The sequence below is a fragment of the Mustela nivalis genome, assembly GCF_964662115.1.
Source record: "Mustela nivalis genome assembly, chromosome: 2".
In the NCBI taxonomy this organism is placed as follows: domain Eukaryota; kingdom Metazoa; phylum Chordata; class Mammalia; order Carnivora; family Mustelidae; genus Mustela; species Mustela nivalis.
Genome location: NC_139021.1, coordinates 165,043,068 through 165,058,630, shown reverse-complemented (window position 1 = coordinate 165,058,630; position 15,563 = coordinate 165,043,068). Strand labels below are relative to the sequence as shown.

At 41.6% G+C, this 15,563-nt stretch overlaps 1 protein-coding gene across 4 annotated transcripts in view; it reads left to right on the top strand.

Moving 5' to 3' along the window:
• The window catches only part of SORCS1 (sortilin related VPS10 domain containing receptor 1), a 505,841-nt gene that overhangs the window by 355,047 nt on the left and 135,231 nt on the right, over positions 1 to 15,563 (top strand). For all 4 annotated transcript variants that reach the window (XM_082714247.1, XM_082714246.1, XM_082714244.1 and 1 more), the window contains exon 6: positions 14,744 to 14,808. In XM_082714247.1, coding sequence (XP_082570373.1) covers positions 14,744 to 14,808 — 65 coding nt within the window. The remainder of the gene's footprint in view (positions 1 to 14,743; positions 14,809 to 15,563) is intronic.

The following is a 15,563-nucleotide window of genomic DNA, read 5'->3' as shown; positions in this document are numbered from 1 at the left end:
TAGCTTCTGCGTCACTAACCCAGGGAACAAACTAGCTCTTCTAGAATATTCCTTCTATGAGTAGTTAGCCTTCCTGAGTAATTCAGTAACCAAGGAAGGCAAGGTGCCTAAGAGAGGAACCCAAAGCAGACACAGCCTATATAGCCACATTGGCCACCGCTTCCCATTCACCCTCACACTTCACCATGCCTAGGCCAACGTATTTGTGTGATCAGCTGCAATCAGGCTCTTCTCCTGGTAACCAGGGCAGCCTTAGAATTAATAAAAACCTTGGCTATCCACACTGCTTTCTACTTGTAAACAAATAAAGAGTAAGAACATCTCAATAATAAGAACCATTTTTTTCCAATCTTACCATTTTAAAAATAGGATAACTTTCTTTTTTGTGATCATTAAAATCTGTCAGTCATAAACTTAGAGTACCTGAAATGCTACAGTAGTTTACCTGCTTTATGTGATAAAATGCCACGACCCATCCATTCCATGGAGTGACAATAATTTAGAAAGAACAGAAAGGGGGCGCCTGGGTGGTTCCATGGGTTAAAGCCTCTGCCTTTGGCTCAGGTCATGATCCCAGGGTCCTGGGATTGAGCCCCGGGATCGAGCCCCGCATCGGGCTCTCTGCTCAGCGGGAAGCCCGCGTCCCTCTCTCTCTCTGCCTGCCTCTCTGCCTGCTTGTGATCTCTGTCTGTCAAATAAATAAATAAAATCTTAAAAAAAAGAAAAGAAAAAACAGAAAGAGCAGATCACTTTCCTATTTATAGTAGCTTTGCTATACTTGAGTATATCCTTAGGAGATTTGGGTATAGTTTTTTTTTTTTTTCCTTTCTAACATTTTATTTCAAAGTATTTACAATGAAAGAAGAATTGTAAAGAAAGGACAGAGAATTCCCATATGATCTTCAGTCAGCTTCTCCTAAGTTAACATGTTTTATAACTGTGGAGCAGTACTTACAACTAAGAAAATAATATTGGTAAAAAGCTGTCAACTAAACTAGAGATTTTATTTGGATCCCCCCGGGTTTTCTACTAATGCCCCCTTTTTTTCTGATCTAGGATCCAATCCAGAATCCCACATGACACTTATTTGTCGCATCTTTTAGTCTCTTTGGTCCTCCATTGTTACTTGTCTTTGATGACCTGGACAGGTTTGAAGTGTACTAGTCAGATCTCTTTAGAATGTCCTGCAAATTGGCTTAGACTGATATTTTCTCATGATTACATGGTTATACAGATTGTGGGGAAGAATGTCACAGAAATGATGTGCCCTTCTCATTACAGCGTATCAAACAGTATAAGATATCATTATGTCTTACTACCACTGATGGTAACCTTGATCACTTGACGAAGGTAGGGTCTAGGAGGTTTCTCCACTGCAGAGTTCCTGTTTTTCCTGTTGCATTCTCTCTTGGTTAAAAGCAAGTTACTAAGTCCAGTGCATACTCAAGGGAAAGAGAATTGAGCTCCACCTCCCGTCAGGAAGAGTATCAGAAATTATGTGAACATCTAATAAATATCTGGGGAGAGGTACTTTGAAGCTATGCATTTTGTCCACTAATTTCCGCATTCATCCGTGGATCTTGCCCTGCAGCAGTGATTTCTGTGGTGTCCTGATGGAAATTTTCTATTTTGGTGATTTCTTGTATGTGTATTAATTGGAATTTTATGAGGAATAACTGCCCCATCTCTACCAGTTATTCACTTATTCCATGGGTTAGTTGGTCAGCCAGCAAGGTGACCAGAAAAGTTGGTAAGTCCAACTCTGGATTGTATCTGTTGTCTCTTCTTCACCTCAGGTACCTCTGTGCCCTCACTCGAACCTCGAGGGCACACAGTCCCTATCAGATGCTAGTACACCATGAAGGTACCACCTGCTATTTAAGGGCAAGATCTGTGTGCCTAGGAAAATTATTGTTAAAGGAATGTTTTAGGGTCTGACCTGAGATGAAGATTTCAGAAGGAAATGGATTTTCTAAGTGACACATTCTCTTTATTGGTCCTAAAGAAGAGAATTCCCCCCCACCCTGACCCCACACTTCTAGCCCCCCCCCAGTTTGTTTTGTTGGGTATCTCCTACCACCTTTACCATAAGAAGGGTGACTTGGAGGTACTCATCATTACACACACACACACACACATACACACACACACACACACACACACACTCACCTTATTCCTCCCTTTCCCCCATCTTCTTTGTCCTCACCTAAGAAAAAAGCAAGGTTTGCTATTCCCTGCCAAAAAACAAACATCTGTGAAAGGGTACTTAGCTTTTTTGTTCAACAGTGAGTTTAATTCCCAAGACAGGGGTGCCTAGCTGGCTCAGTTGGTAGAGCACGTGACTCTTCATCTCAGGGTTGTGCGTTTGAGCCCCAGGTTGGGTGTAGAGATCACTTAAAAAAAATAAAATCAGTAATTACCAAAACAAACAATTCAGGTTCCAAATGAACCAATTAAAAAATATCTGAAAAAGACCATACAAGGAGTGGATAAATGCCCTCAACAGTTTAACCCTTCTTATAAATGAAAATTTGAATAAAAACATCTTGGCCGATAGAAGTCTCATGAACATGAACCGGCAGTCAACACAAGAAAAGAAAATGTTGAATCTCATAAATAGGAAATAAATTAAAATGAAAAGGATATAAAAATTGAAAAGACTATGCCATTTATTAATCTATCTAAAGGATAGTTTTTTTGAGAAGATAATACTTAGCCCTGGTGAGGGCTTGGGAAATGGACACTCAAATGCTCCTCTTAGCATAATTTATATGAACTTTCTGCAGGACAGTTGGACAGGGTATCAGGAGTCTTAAACAAATGCTCATTTTCTTTGTGTTAATGAAATTCCCTCTTTTAATAATCCTCCCTATTGAAAAACTGAAAGATTAAGAGAAACATGCAAATATTTACCTACAAAGATAATCAGTGCAGTATTGTGTGTAGACACTACCAATAGTCTGTGGCCAGCCTAGCAGTTAAGTAAGTTACAGAATGTTGTGCAGCTGGCAAAGTAGTGCATTCCAACACTACAGCAGGCTATGCTATGCTGTGTTAAAGGTGTGATGTGAAAGCTGTTTTTTTAAAAAAAGGAAGGCCTACAGAACTAGAAAAAGTACTCTGAAGGATCAATGACCAAACGTTAAAGGGATTGTTTCCAGATGGAAGAACTGTGTGAATGTTTTGTTTTCCTTTGTGTACTTTGGTCCACTTCCCGTTGTGTTTCAGTTGAGCCCGTAATATTTTTATCGTTAGATTTCTAAAAGAAGGGTTATTTTAATAATTATGCCAATTATGAGAATAGCAGAGCAGTCAAGCCTATGTCCCCGCTGGCAGAATCTGGAGTTCAGGGCGGGTGGTGGTAGGAGATGAGCAGGACCGGGACCTGCAGCCCAGCCCCCTGGAAGGGCGTCTCTCTTCCACCCGCTCCCAGCCCTCCTCCTCCCATCTCCATCCTTTCCTCTACCCCCTCTTTCTCTCTTCTTTGTCTGCTGTTCCTCATCTCCTTTCATGGCCTCTCCCGTCTCCCCGCACCTTCCCCTCCTTTCACGCCTCCTCCCTGTCTCCCCCTCTTCTCCTTCTGTCACCCTAAGACGTTTTCAATGAGAACTTTAGAATTTGCATCTATACCCGAGTATTAATTTAGGGAAAAAAAAAATAGAAGGTATGTTTTACATGTTCTATCATTACATGAGTTTCCTTAGCCAAGCGGTTAGTACAGTTCAAAGGCCCCCTGGCATGGCCTTCAGAGTATTTTCACAAACTCCATTGACCCGTGTACTCAGCACTCCAGAGATTCTTTGGTAATAAGTGAAGTACTGAGGAGAGTGACTGCCATTTGACACCCCAGGACTTTGTGAGGGGTGTGAGGGTAAATCTGATTGCTTCCTTATCTCTCCAGATTATGTCCTTGCTCCTTTCCAAGCTTTACTGACTGGGTCACTTTCCCGTCTCCATTGAGGGGCATGTAAGTTGTGGCCTTTTGCGGTGTTTTTTTCCACAGTATCGATACCCAGCAACAAAGCAAGAGAATGTCATTGTTTCATAACAGGTTCAAAAAGCAGAGCAGAGCTATACGAGAACGGTTAAGCCAGCTTTAGGGGAGGACCAGGAACCTGGCAGTCCAGTGTGGAGACTAACACTGTGTTTCTCACAAGGGTCAACATGTATGAGTCATTTTTCAAGTCACTTCAGAGAAATCACCTTCACACTTAGAGGGGCTGATATTTGAGGATCTAAACTAAACTTGATTCCAGGCTATTTCCAGGCTCTCAAGACATGGCACTGTCTCAAATATGCCTAGGCCCATGCTACCCTAGTGCCACCGCACGTGTCTCTGTTGGTCCGCCCATGCCCCTGTTTTGCTATAACAAAATACCACAGACTGGATGGCTTATATAAACAACAGAAGTATCTTTCTCACAGTTTGGGGGGCCTGAAGTCTGAGATCAAGGTGCCAGTGTGGTGGGGGACGATGAAGTCCCTCTTCTGGGTTGCAGATGGTTGGTTCCTTTCTTGCTATGTTCTCACATGCTATCATGAGCAAGGGGGCCTTCTCTGGCCTCTTTTACATGGGCACTCATCACCTCCCTGGGACCTCACCTCCTAATCCTATCTTCTTAGAAATTAGGCTTCAGCGTATGAATTTTGGGGATACACAAACATTTAAGCCAGAGAAACACATGACCCTTCTAGGATGTCAAACTGTCTGAAGTTTTGCCATCATTTCTCTTGACCTTTTTGATATAAGACACTAAAGAAGAAAAAGAAAATGAATTTTTTTCTTGAGAAGGATCAGTGGAGTGAGTCAAGAACCTGGGTTAGTAGTTCCAGCCTTGATGCTCTCTGAGTGGTGTGACCTTGGATAAGGTATTTCCTCTCTTGAAGCAAATTGTAACTTCCTTAATTGTGACATGTGGTATTCAGACTAGTTATCTCTAACAGACTTTCCATCTCTGAAGGACCCCTTAATTCATGCTGCTGACAGCAGTGATGCCACACCTACTCTTTCTTTGGCTCTCCACGACCATGTTTTCATTAAGTCTTATTATTAATATCCTTTTCACAGAGGATACACAGAGCTGTAGAAAAATTAGCCTAAATTCTCTTCTGATCATATCATTAATGAGCTGTAGGTCCTGAGGCAAGTGACTTGCTTTCAGAGCTGCCACCACCTTTGTTATCTTGTCATTATGTTTCCTCAGTTTGTGTTGGGTGTGACTTTTGTGAGCACACAATAGGTGTTCTTATCCGAGTTGTTGACAGTTGATGAGCAGGATGCCAACAAGGTCACAGCTTTGCTAGCCCGATATGATATCAATTCCACACTTAACAGATGGACACCAGCCTTTGATTAACGCCATATGACAGTAGTGTTTTTGACATGGTTAAAGCTTCTTATAGTTTGTGTATATATGTGTTTTTTCTCACACAAGTTTTAGTAAAAGTTGTTATCACCACCTGATATGTATTTACATTTTATTTATACCTTCCCTGTCTTCTGTCTGGAAATGGAAGCTCTATGAGGTGCAGGGATTATCCTGTTTAAATCACTCCTAACCCCTCAGCACCTAGAATTGCCTCTGGCATATTGTCGGTGTTTAATAAATATTTGTTGAATTTATTCACTCATTCATTAAAAAAACTTAATTGAGGGGTGCCTGGGTGGCTCAGTGGGTTAAGCCTCTGCCTTCGGCTCAGGTCATGATCTCAGGGTCCTGGGATCAAGCCCCGCATGGGGCTCTCTGCTCAGCAGGGAGCTTGCTTCCCCCTCTCTCTCTGCCTGCCTCTCTGCCTACTTGTGATCTCTCTCTGTCAAATAAATAAATAAAATATTAAAAAAAAAAACCTTAACTGAGGATCAGCCATCTGCTCTTCTGGGTGCTAAAGATTAAAGATAACCCAGGAATCCACAGTCTAGTCCACGGTGAGGGACCCACAGCAGCACCCCGGAGTGTGCAAGATGATTCTTTGAGATGTAGGGAGAAGATCCTATAATTCCTGGGGTTTTTTACTATTTTACTCTCTATTTTGTGTATATTTCCTAAAGTTAAAGCGTAAGCACCCTAGTACCTTTCCTCAGCCTACACCCAACGGTCTTCCTATATTGGCATGTGCTCATTTTTGTTTTCCGTGCTTGATATGTTCAGCCCAAAACTTTGGAGATTGCTGTTTTGGGAATTCTCTTATAGAATATTATTTCTCTAGGCCAGATTGTCTCCAGCAGCAAAATTCTCAGATTTCAGTCCTTCTACATACTACCCTCTAGTCTGAAGCTCTTTGTGCTTAACAGGAAGGGAAAGAAAGGGGCAAATGGTGGGGTTCTGTCCTCTCCTTGTCTTCTCTAACGGCGGCCTCTGAGCCCCAAGCCAAATGTCGGTCCACACCTTCCTCTTCTGGCTCTGAATTCACGACCAACACAAGCACACACCTGCTGATGTCCCTTGCATTGTTTCTCCCTGCCGCAACTCCTCCACAGCACGAGCTTTCCGAGCCCTTGTGGTGAGGTGATGGCAGAGTTGCAAGTAGTCTGATGTTTGAGAATAGTCCACGTCTTCTCTCCATACTAACTTCGTTCATTCCTCTCCTCGACCACCTTTGTGACTTGCGCACATTAACTATATGTCTACTCATAGACTGTTTTCCACTCTGAAGAAATGTTCTTCTTGTTCATAATAGTACAGATTTATTAATACTAATTATAAGGGTAATGCGTGAATACATGGCAAAATTTTTAAATTATTGATAAGGATGGTGGTCTCTTTGTCATCCCCAATTCAAAAACCTCTCAGAGATGGCTGCTATTATGAATTTTGTCTGTGTGTTTTCAGTGGGGTTTGTTTTTTTTTCATTTCTGATACATTTTTGCTTTGGATCAATCAATGGATAATAGGTAGACAAATTGGGTATTTTCATTTAATAAACTGCAATATAGTGGTTAGAGATCTATCCCATTAGTTTTACGTTCTGGCATGGAACAGCCTCCAAGATGGATTAGAGTAAAATAATAAGTTGCTAAAAATGCAGAGTACAATAGCACTACAGTTTAAAGAGATAAAAAGAAGCTGTATTAAGAAATATATTTTGAGCTACTCCTTTACCTCAGTCCCAAACTGTTTGATCATTTTAAATATATTTCTCTGTATCTCATTGGCACAGTGATTTCTGTCTGAGAACGGGGCTGGCGATCCGGTCATCTTCCCTGGGTCCTTCAGATCCCCGGACCGTGGGGAAATAAGAAAAAAATGGGAAATGAGTTGGTGGTTTTAGAAGTAAAGCCGTTGGGGCGCCTGGGTGGCTCAGTGGGTTGAGCCTCTGCCTTCAGCTCTGATCAGGATCTGAGGGTCCTGGGATCGAGCCCCACATCGGGCTCTCTGCTCAGCAGGGGGTCTGCTTCCTCCCACTCTCTCTGACTGCCTCTCTGCCTGCTTGTGATCTCCGTCTGTCAAATACATAAATAAAATCTTAAAAAAAAAAAAGAAGAAGAAGAAGAAGTAAAGCCATTAAATGAGAGAAGGGGAAAGTGCGGGGAGGAGGAGCCTTGTAGCCCAAGGGCTTGTCTTGACCACCTTGGAGCTGGTCTTTGTGATGTCTGAGGAAACATGTTGCCTGTTGCTCAGTCTGGCTCTTGCAACTTTCAGCTTTGTTTTCTACCATGAACTTTGTTCAACAAACGTCCTCATCCCTTTACTACCTTCTTGAGCTTTCTGTATTCCTTCATTTTTTTTAAAATTTTATTTATTTATTTGAGATAGAGTGAGAGTGAACGAGTGAGAGAGAGCATGAGTTGGGGGAGGGGCAGAGGGAGAGGGAAAAGCAGGCTCCCCCCTGAGCAGAGGATCCTGGGATCCTGGCCTGAGCTGAAGGCAGCTGTTTAACCAACTGAGCCACTCAGGCACCTCGTGTTCATTTCTTCATTCTGAATCAGATACCCCATTCCTCACTTTGCTCCTGTAAACACGCACACACGCACGCACACCCGTGCGTACTCACATACACTTTGTTGCAGACAACACCTCATTCAACAATTGGGCTTTTGGCTTTAGGGGGAGTAAGGATGGCAAAAGGTAGAATTTGATGGGCCTGAAGATGTCAGCCATGGTGATTCTCAGCAGCCATTTATGCATTTAAGCATAAAAAGCATCTTTTTGTTTCTTTGTGGTTTTTTTGTTTTGTTTTGTGTATTTATTGGTTCTGGGAAACCAGTGGGACAGTGTGGAGACGGAAGAAATCAAACAAGCATGTTTCTTAGGACTAAGAGAGACTAAAATGACACCTTGAAGCAGCTTTTTAATTTTTTTCTAGCCCATTCTCCCGACGTGGACAGGAGATGAGACCTCAGGATAAGCTGCTTTGTTCTAGAATGAAAGTCATTGCATTAGGCAGGACTCTCCTGACGACCTGTGTCTTGACTGTCTGACTGTGAGGCCAGGGAAAGGGGAAACCCTTGGCTCCAGAAGAGGAAATCAAGGGAGCCAGCCGCTAATACCGGCCAGCTTTTGCTGCTTCTCTCTCCAGCGCATAGAACCACTTGCTTCTTGGGGCTTTGTTCATAGAGAGAGCCTGCGGGAACCTGATGCTCCTTCTAAAACCAAAAGAAGGCCAGTGTCTCCAACTCGCCAGCCTGTTACTCTGCAGATCCCTGTTCCTTCCTCCATACGCCATTAACCGCAGTTCTAAATCTGAATAAATAAGTGCTAACCCGTCACGGTATTTATTTTTTAATACTTGCTCTGCGGTTTTCTATATGAGGACATTTTGTGGCTCTGGAGCATTTATTGAGCACTATATTAAACTGGTATAAACTCGGACAAAATGCCAGGGGAATGATAAACTGGTGACATTTCTGAGTTTCTCTGCAGAAAATGTCTCCAAAGGCTGCATTTGGTGATTGTATTTCAAAAGGCTGATGCTGCACCTTGAACATCATGGTGCCTGATACCAGGGTGTGATTGTTTTGTTTGTGTTCTTGACTCCAGTAATCCTCAGATTTTATTCATAATTGGCTGCCACATGTGAACACCAACTTAAGATGCTGGAAGCAAGGATGGTGAGGCTGGCCTGGTCTTGTTTTCAACTACAGAGCTGGATCTAGCCTGGCCTGAGGGACTTCACCTTCTCCTTTCCGTGCACAGGGAGGCCCACGCGTAGGTGGGGACAGAAGTTCTTCTTTTTAGCTGTTTATAGCTATGTTCACTTCACTTACTTCAGTAGCATTTCATGGCTTTTAGGATCAAATAAAAAACCTTAGCATGATGCACAGAGTGCTTCACGATTGGACCCCTGCCTAACTTTTGATTTTATTTTCTACTGCTCTACTCTGAAAACATTAGATCTACTGACTTGCTAGTAGACGCCCATCTGGGCCATCCTTTCTTTGATTTGCTATTTATCTCTAAATAGAATATTCTTCCACCTCTTCTGTCCATTGATCACATTATTTCATATCCCTGAAGATTGAGATTATTTACTCTAAAGGATTTCTGGGCCTTCCTTCTCCCATAGGTTTCTATCTGCCAGTGAATGGTCATTCCTCCCACGTCTTCAAGGAGCACCTTGACTATGAGCACTCTCGTTACATGGGGGACTGTAGAACTCCTCCTTAGCTCTAAAGTGCTTAAGGACAAGGGAATCCATAGCCTCTATGCTTACCACGTATTGGGGCTTGGAATGTTTCACTGAATAAAAATGTGATTTTATTTATTCCTATAGTTGATCTCTGGGCTGTTGATTCTTTTTTTTTAATCTTTTGAGTTATAATGATAAATCAGTTCAGCCAATGGGGTACCCATGAAATCTCAAGATACTTTTATTATCAACATCAGCTTTAATTTTTAGATGGGTATTTACATTCCCCACCCACCTCTTCAAATAAGAAAGGGGAAAAAAAGAGAATAAAGAAATCAGCCGCATTTCTGAATCCTTGCATGTACAAGGACTCTGCTAAATGCTTTAAGATATATATTCTAGGAAAACTTATTTTAGCCTCATTTTACCAATTAAAACAATAATAAAAGCACAAGGATGTTAAGTAGCTCACCAGATTTCACATATACAAATACATTGGTAAATCTTGCATGTTGATTGTGTACTTCTTTTTCCAAAGCATTCAGTAAACATTTATTCAGTAGCTATACTTGGCATGCACGGTGCCTGGCATGGAAATACAGAAAGGTTTGAACATATTGGTCAGTAAGAGGGGTAGAGGGGTGAGTCACCAATAGAAACATGGCCTAAATTATGCTATGCACAAGTATGCGCATGATTCTAGAAGTCTCAGAAGGAGTAAACAACTTAGTCTTAGCGGCATCTTCACTGGGAAGTCTATTTTCTTCATGTATCTGCTGCTGAGCTTATAAGGGTATGCAGACTAAGAGTAAGTCTAAGAGTAAGACTAAGAGTCAGACTAAGAGTAAGAAGGCACAGGGTACATATATCTTTTAGAATTACTGTTTTCTCTTTCTTGGGGCAAATGCCCATCAATGGAATGCTGGACCATATGGTAACTCTACTTTTTAATTTTTTTTAAGTTTTTTTTTTTGTTGTTGTTTATTTATTTGACAGAGAGAGATCGCAAGTAGGCAGAGAGGCAGGCAGGGGCGGTGGGGGAGCAGGCTCCCCGCTGAGCAGAGAGCCCAATGCGGTGCTCAATTCCAGGACCCTGAGATCATGACCAGAGGTGAAGACAGAGGCTTTAACCCACTGAGCACCCCTCTACTTTTTAATCTTTGAGAAAACTTCATTCTGTTTTCCATAGTGGCTGCACCAGCCTGCTTTCCCACAAACAGTGCCCAAGGTTCCTTTATCTCCACATCGTTGCCCACACTTGGCATTTCTTATGTTTTTTATTTTAGCCATTCTAATAGTTGTAAAATTCACTGCAGCATTATTTATAATAGCCAAGATATAGAAGCGGCCCAAGTGACCATTGGTAGATGAATGGATAAATTTGAGGTACATATCTACTGTGGAAGTTTACTCAGCCATAAAAAGGAAAAAAAAATGAAATCTTGCCATTTGCAACAGCATGGTTGGATCCAGAGTGTATAATGCTAAATGAAATAGATCAGTCAGAGAAAGGAAAATACGATTTCACTCATGTAGAATTTAAGAAACAAACAAACAAACAAAAAATCAACAAATTAAAAAAGAGACAAAAAACACTCTTAAATGCAGAGAACATGCTGCTGTTTGCCAGAGAGGAGGTTGGTGGTCAGATGAGTGAAAGAGACACAGAGGGTGAAGAGTACTCTTATCCTGATGAATATGGAAAAATGTATGGGATCGTTGCATTATTGTACACATGAAATGGGAAAAAAATACTCAAATGAAAGAGTTTCAGAGGTAGGATAAGGGTAAGCGGGAATTCCAGAGAGATACCCAGTACATGCTAAGGCATGAAGACTTCCCTGTTTTTCTGTGCAATTTTAGTACAAGAAGAGAATTCGTTTTCTCAAATAGACACACAGGCAATATAAAGATATATTAGATCCCACGACCTATTGCCTTTTTATATAATTAAAGGATCCCGGATCAAAATTTTTCATCTCATAATACAGAGAGGTTCCTTTTGAGTCCCAGAATTGAACAACCCAATATATCAGATATTATAGTAGATACTGACTGGTGTAAAAATGTTGTCTCTATGTTTACTGAAGAAGCATTCTTCTCCGAGCTCTGGTAAGCACAGAGAATTCCGTGATAAAAAACAGCACCTGCCTTGTGGGAGCTCAGTGAAGTAAAAGAGACGTATATGCAGAGAGATCGAGCAAACCATTATGAATACATACAGGGTAATCTAGAAGCATAAAACCAGTGTGTCCAACCTTTTGTGTTCAATACCAGAAGTCAGCTACTCTCATAATGGATAAGGACACTTGAAGCCCTCCTTGAGATCTCTCTCTGGAAAGAAGATCATCGAGGGAATTTTTTTGGATTAACTTTTATGTTTATGCTAGGTTTGCTTGTTAATGTTTTTGAGGCTTATTGAGGTATCATTGACAAATAAAATTATATGTAAAGTATACAATGTTATGGTTTCAGAAACACATGCAGTGTGAAAAGATTTCTACAACCAAGTTAACAGATCCATCATCTCACATGTTTACCTTTTATCTTCTTTCCTTCTTTCTCTTTTTTGTGAGAATGCTTAAGTTCTACTCTCTTAACAAATGTCAGTTTACAATACAGCATTATCAACTATACTCCTCTCCTTGTACGTTACATCCTCAGACCTCATAGGTCTTATAACTGAAAGTTTGTATCCTTTACCATCCTCTCCCTGTTTTCTCCTCCCACCAAACACTGGCAACCACCTGTTAACATTATTATCATCGTTAGTAAGCAAAGCACAGTCATTGGTCTTAATGTACACAGATAACCACCCAGCTCCACAGTTACAAGTAAAATGTATAAATGCTCTAGAGAATGATACTTTGTGGTCAGCTTCAGTGAAGTGCTTCTTCAAGGTGGCTGGTCAATGACAGGGCCATTAAAACCAGCACCTTCGCAGACATTTAGCTTTGTTTGGCTTCAGCTTTTGAGAATTCACCAGTGTCACAAAATAAAAGCGGCAATAATTCTTTATGATCTGTGACGGCAGATCTAGAGGTTCTCCCAGACTGCTAGGAAAAGGGGTGAGCCTAACCGCAAATAAAAGTTGTGGAAAAAATTGTGGTTTGACTTTAAAGTTTTATTTTGTTGTTGCAGTTGTTTTACTCCAGACTGGGGCGGGGGCGGGGAGGGGAGGGGTGGTTAGGCAATATAAGGGGACTTGGTTAGCCACAGCAGGCTCTAGAGAAGCAAGGGACTGTGTTTTGTTCCTTTGTCTTTTTGTGAATTGGTAAGAGCAGAAACATCCCTTGAAACAACAGCTCCTGCCTTTAGAAATAACAAAAGATCTTAAGAGACAACTTCTATTATTGATTTGGGGCCATGAGCACATGGGAAGAGGCAACTGTATGCAGAGTAATTATTTTGTCTCCCATGGACACTCACCATTAGCCAAGCAGATAGGTCAGCATGCTAGGTTTTACCATTGTGTTTCTGGGATGCCAGCCTTCTGGGAATCTCAGTGCTGGTCATTTCAAGGAAGAAACAGGGCAACAGGCACAGTGGGAGGTGAACAGTGTGTAACTACACATAATTTATGAAATAATTTATAATTTATAATAATAATATAATTTATAATTTATAAAGAACCAGTTAGCTGCTGAGATTTCTAGTTTGAAGGCTTTTAGGGAGCTTGTTTTCTTTCTTAATCTCCTGACTGTGGCCTCATCAGAAGAGGTCACCTACGGATCCAGTCAGGGCTTCAGTGTGGGAAATGGAGAGCCACCCTCCCTGGACCAGCAACTGAACTCGTGCTCAGAATGTCACCGACTGGGACACATGGGTGGCTCAGTTGGTTAGGCAGCTGCCTTAGGCTCAGGTCATGATCCCAGCACCCTGGGATCGAGTCCCACATCGGGCTCCTTGCTCGGCGGGGAGCCTGCTTCTCCCTCTGCCTCTGCCTGCCATTCTGTCTGCCTGTGCTCGCTCGCTCTCTCTCTAACAAATAAATCAATAAATAAATCTTAAAAAAAAAAAAAAAAAGAATGTCATCGACTGCCCTCATTCAGAGTCCAAGGTTGCGGAGTGTCCCAGTGCGTGTCCCCTGTCTCTTTGGGGGAAAATTACCAAACCCTTATTAGGACATTTCTCCTGTCTGAGAGAAGAAAGTGGGGTTTAGTGTTTCAAGCATAGACTCTGAATTTCAGGCCATGTATCAATCAGAGAAAAGTTACTGACAGTGATAATAGGGCCTTTAGGAGACTTCTTAAGATGAAGAGAGACTAAGCTAGCTATGCTTCAGACTCTTTGAGCTGAGAAAATGAGTTCAAATAAGAAGAGTTCTTGGGAATGCCCTTAGGACAATGATTAATTTACTTATTTCAAAGAGCTCACAGACCATTATACACTCCCTCCCTCCGTTCATTTCCTTACTTCTTTCATTCAACATTTGACTATCTATTATAGCTCAGGTAACAGAATAATTATTTTGTACTTAATAAGGCTCACTTCAAGATTACACTAAATAATAGGTACCTCCAAGGCATTTTAAATAGACTTTTCTTTTGCTTTTGATTTTATTTTACTTACACATATGGTTTCAAACATATACGTGAAGTGAGGCACATCTGCATTTTCCTCTCCCACAGGTGCAGCCATACAGAGGACAGGCCCTCTGTGCCCTGCACTGGGGGAGGAAGGAGGGTCACAGGATTTGTTCTTAGTACATAGTAGGATAGTGGGACATAGTTCTGCTAATTTCAAATGAAAAAATTAATTAGGTCAGTTTGCTATGGAAGTCACTGTTCAAGTCACCCAGCGAAAGCAGCCTGCCTGGAATTTGCCTGATAAGTCTTGAAAGTCTAATATACTGTCACTGAGATTGTCACAGGAGGACACGTGTGTCATGTGTAGGACTTATTTGCAGGTCGGAGCTAATAACACACAGTGTCCTTGTCAGAGTTAAGCCTGGCCTTCATCAAATGAAAGTTCATTATAGCTTTTATTTGAAGTGGAAATTTTACTGTCAGGTTATGTACATAAATACAGCGGATGTATTCCAAGGATTCTGGTGGTTAAATCCTATGAACGTTAGTAGTCCCTAGGCTCCGCTGAGCTTCTCTGAGGCACATGTGAAGTCATTAATGTTGGTCTTCCTTTTCTTATTTCTCCTTTTTTTTTTTTTTTTTTTTAGGTCTGTGATGGGGTCAAATAAGGAACCAGATCTTGTGCATCTCGAGGCCAGGACTGTAGATGGTCGTAAGTAATCCATCTTCTCCATGACATTCATAGTAAAGCTAGTTTTATCAGTCTGCCGTGAGCCAAGTCTGTGTCTAGGGAAAACACAGCAATAATAATCCACGTCCTTGGTGATGCAGAATTGCCTTAACAATTCCCAGCATCTCTCATCCAGCCAAGGTGTTTCCCTTTCCAGGTAATGGAGAAATGGCCCAATTTCTTATTTCTGAAGTGTTTTCTTGGTTATTAGTTATAATTATGTTATTGCTGCTGTTTTGTTTTCATTTGTTTTTCTGGTTTCCTTATTTTGTCAGATGTGGTCCAGGTAACATCTCACTGCTTTGTCTGGAAAGTCACAAAGCCTTTGGAAAGGACAGGGACGAGAGAACTGTCCTGGGCGTCTCTTGTCATAAAGAGGCAGAGGGAAACGTCGGTTGAGTGGGTTTGCTGGTGCTTCCGTGGTTCTTAGCTGCCCAGTGAGGCCGGCTGTCTGGAGGGACTGCACTTTGTGTAGACAGGGTGGATTTGGGGACACGATACTGAAAAAATTGCAGTCCCGGGACCAACCCTATATCTGAAGGACTCAAAAGTTTACTCACTAATTGTGAGAAATTAGTAATTTGAAAAAGCTACTTAGACTTTTCATGCTTTGTTCTACAACTGTAAAGGACATAAGTTAATCATAGTGCTTCCTGGACTAGCTAACATTCGCTGAGCACTTACCCTCTACCAGGAATGATGCTAATCACTTTATATATTTTGTCACAATTAATCCC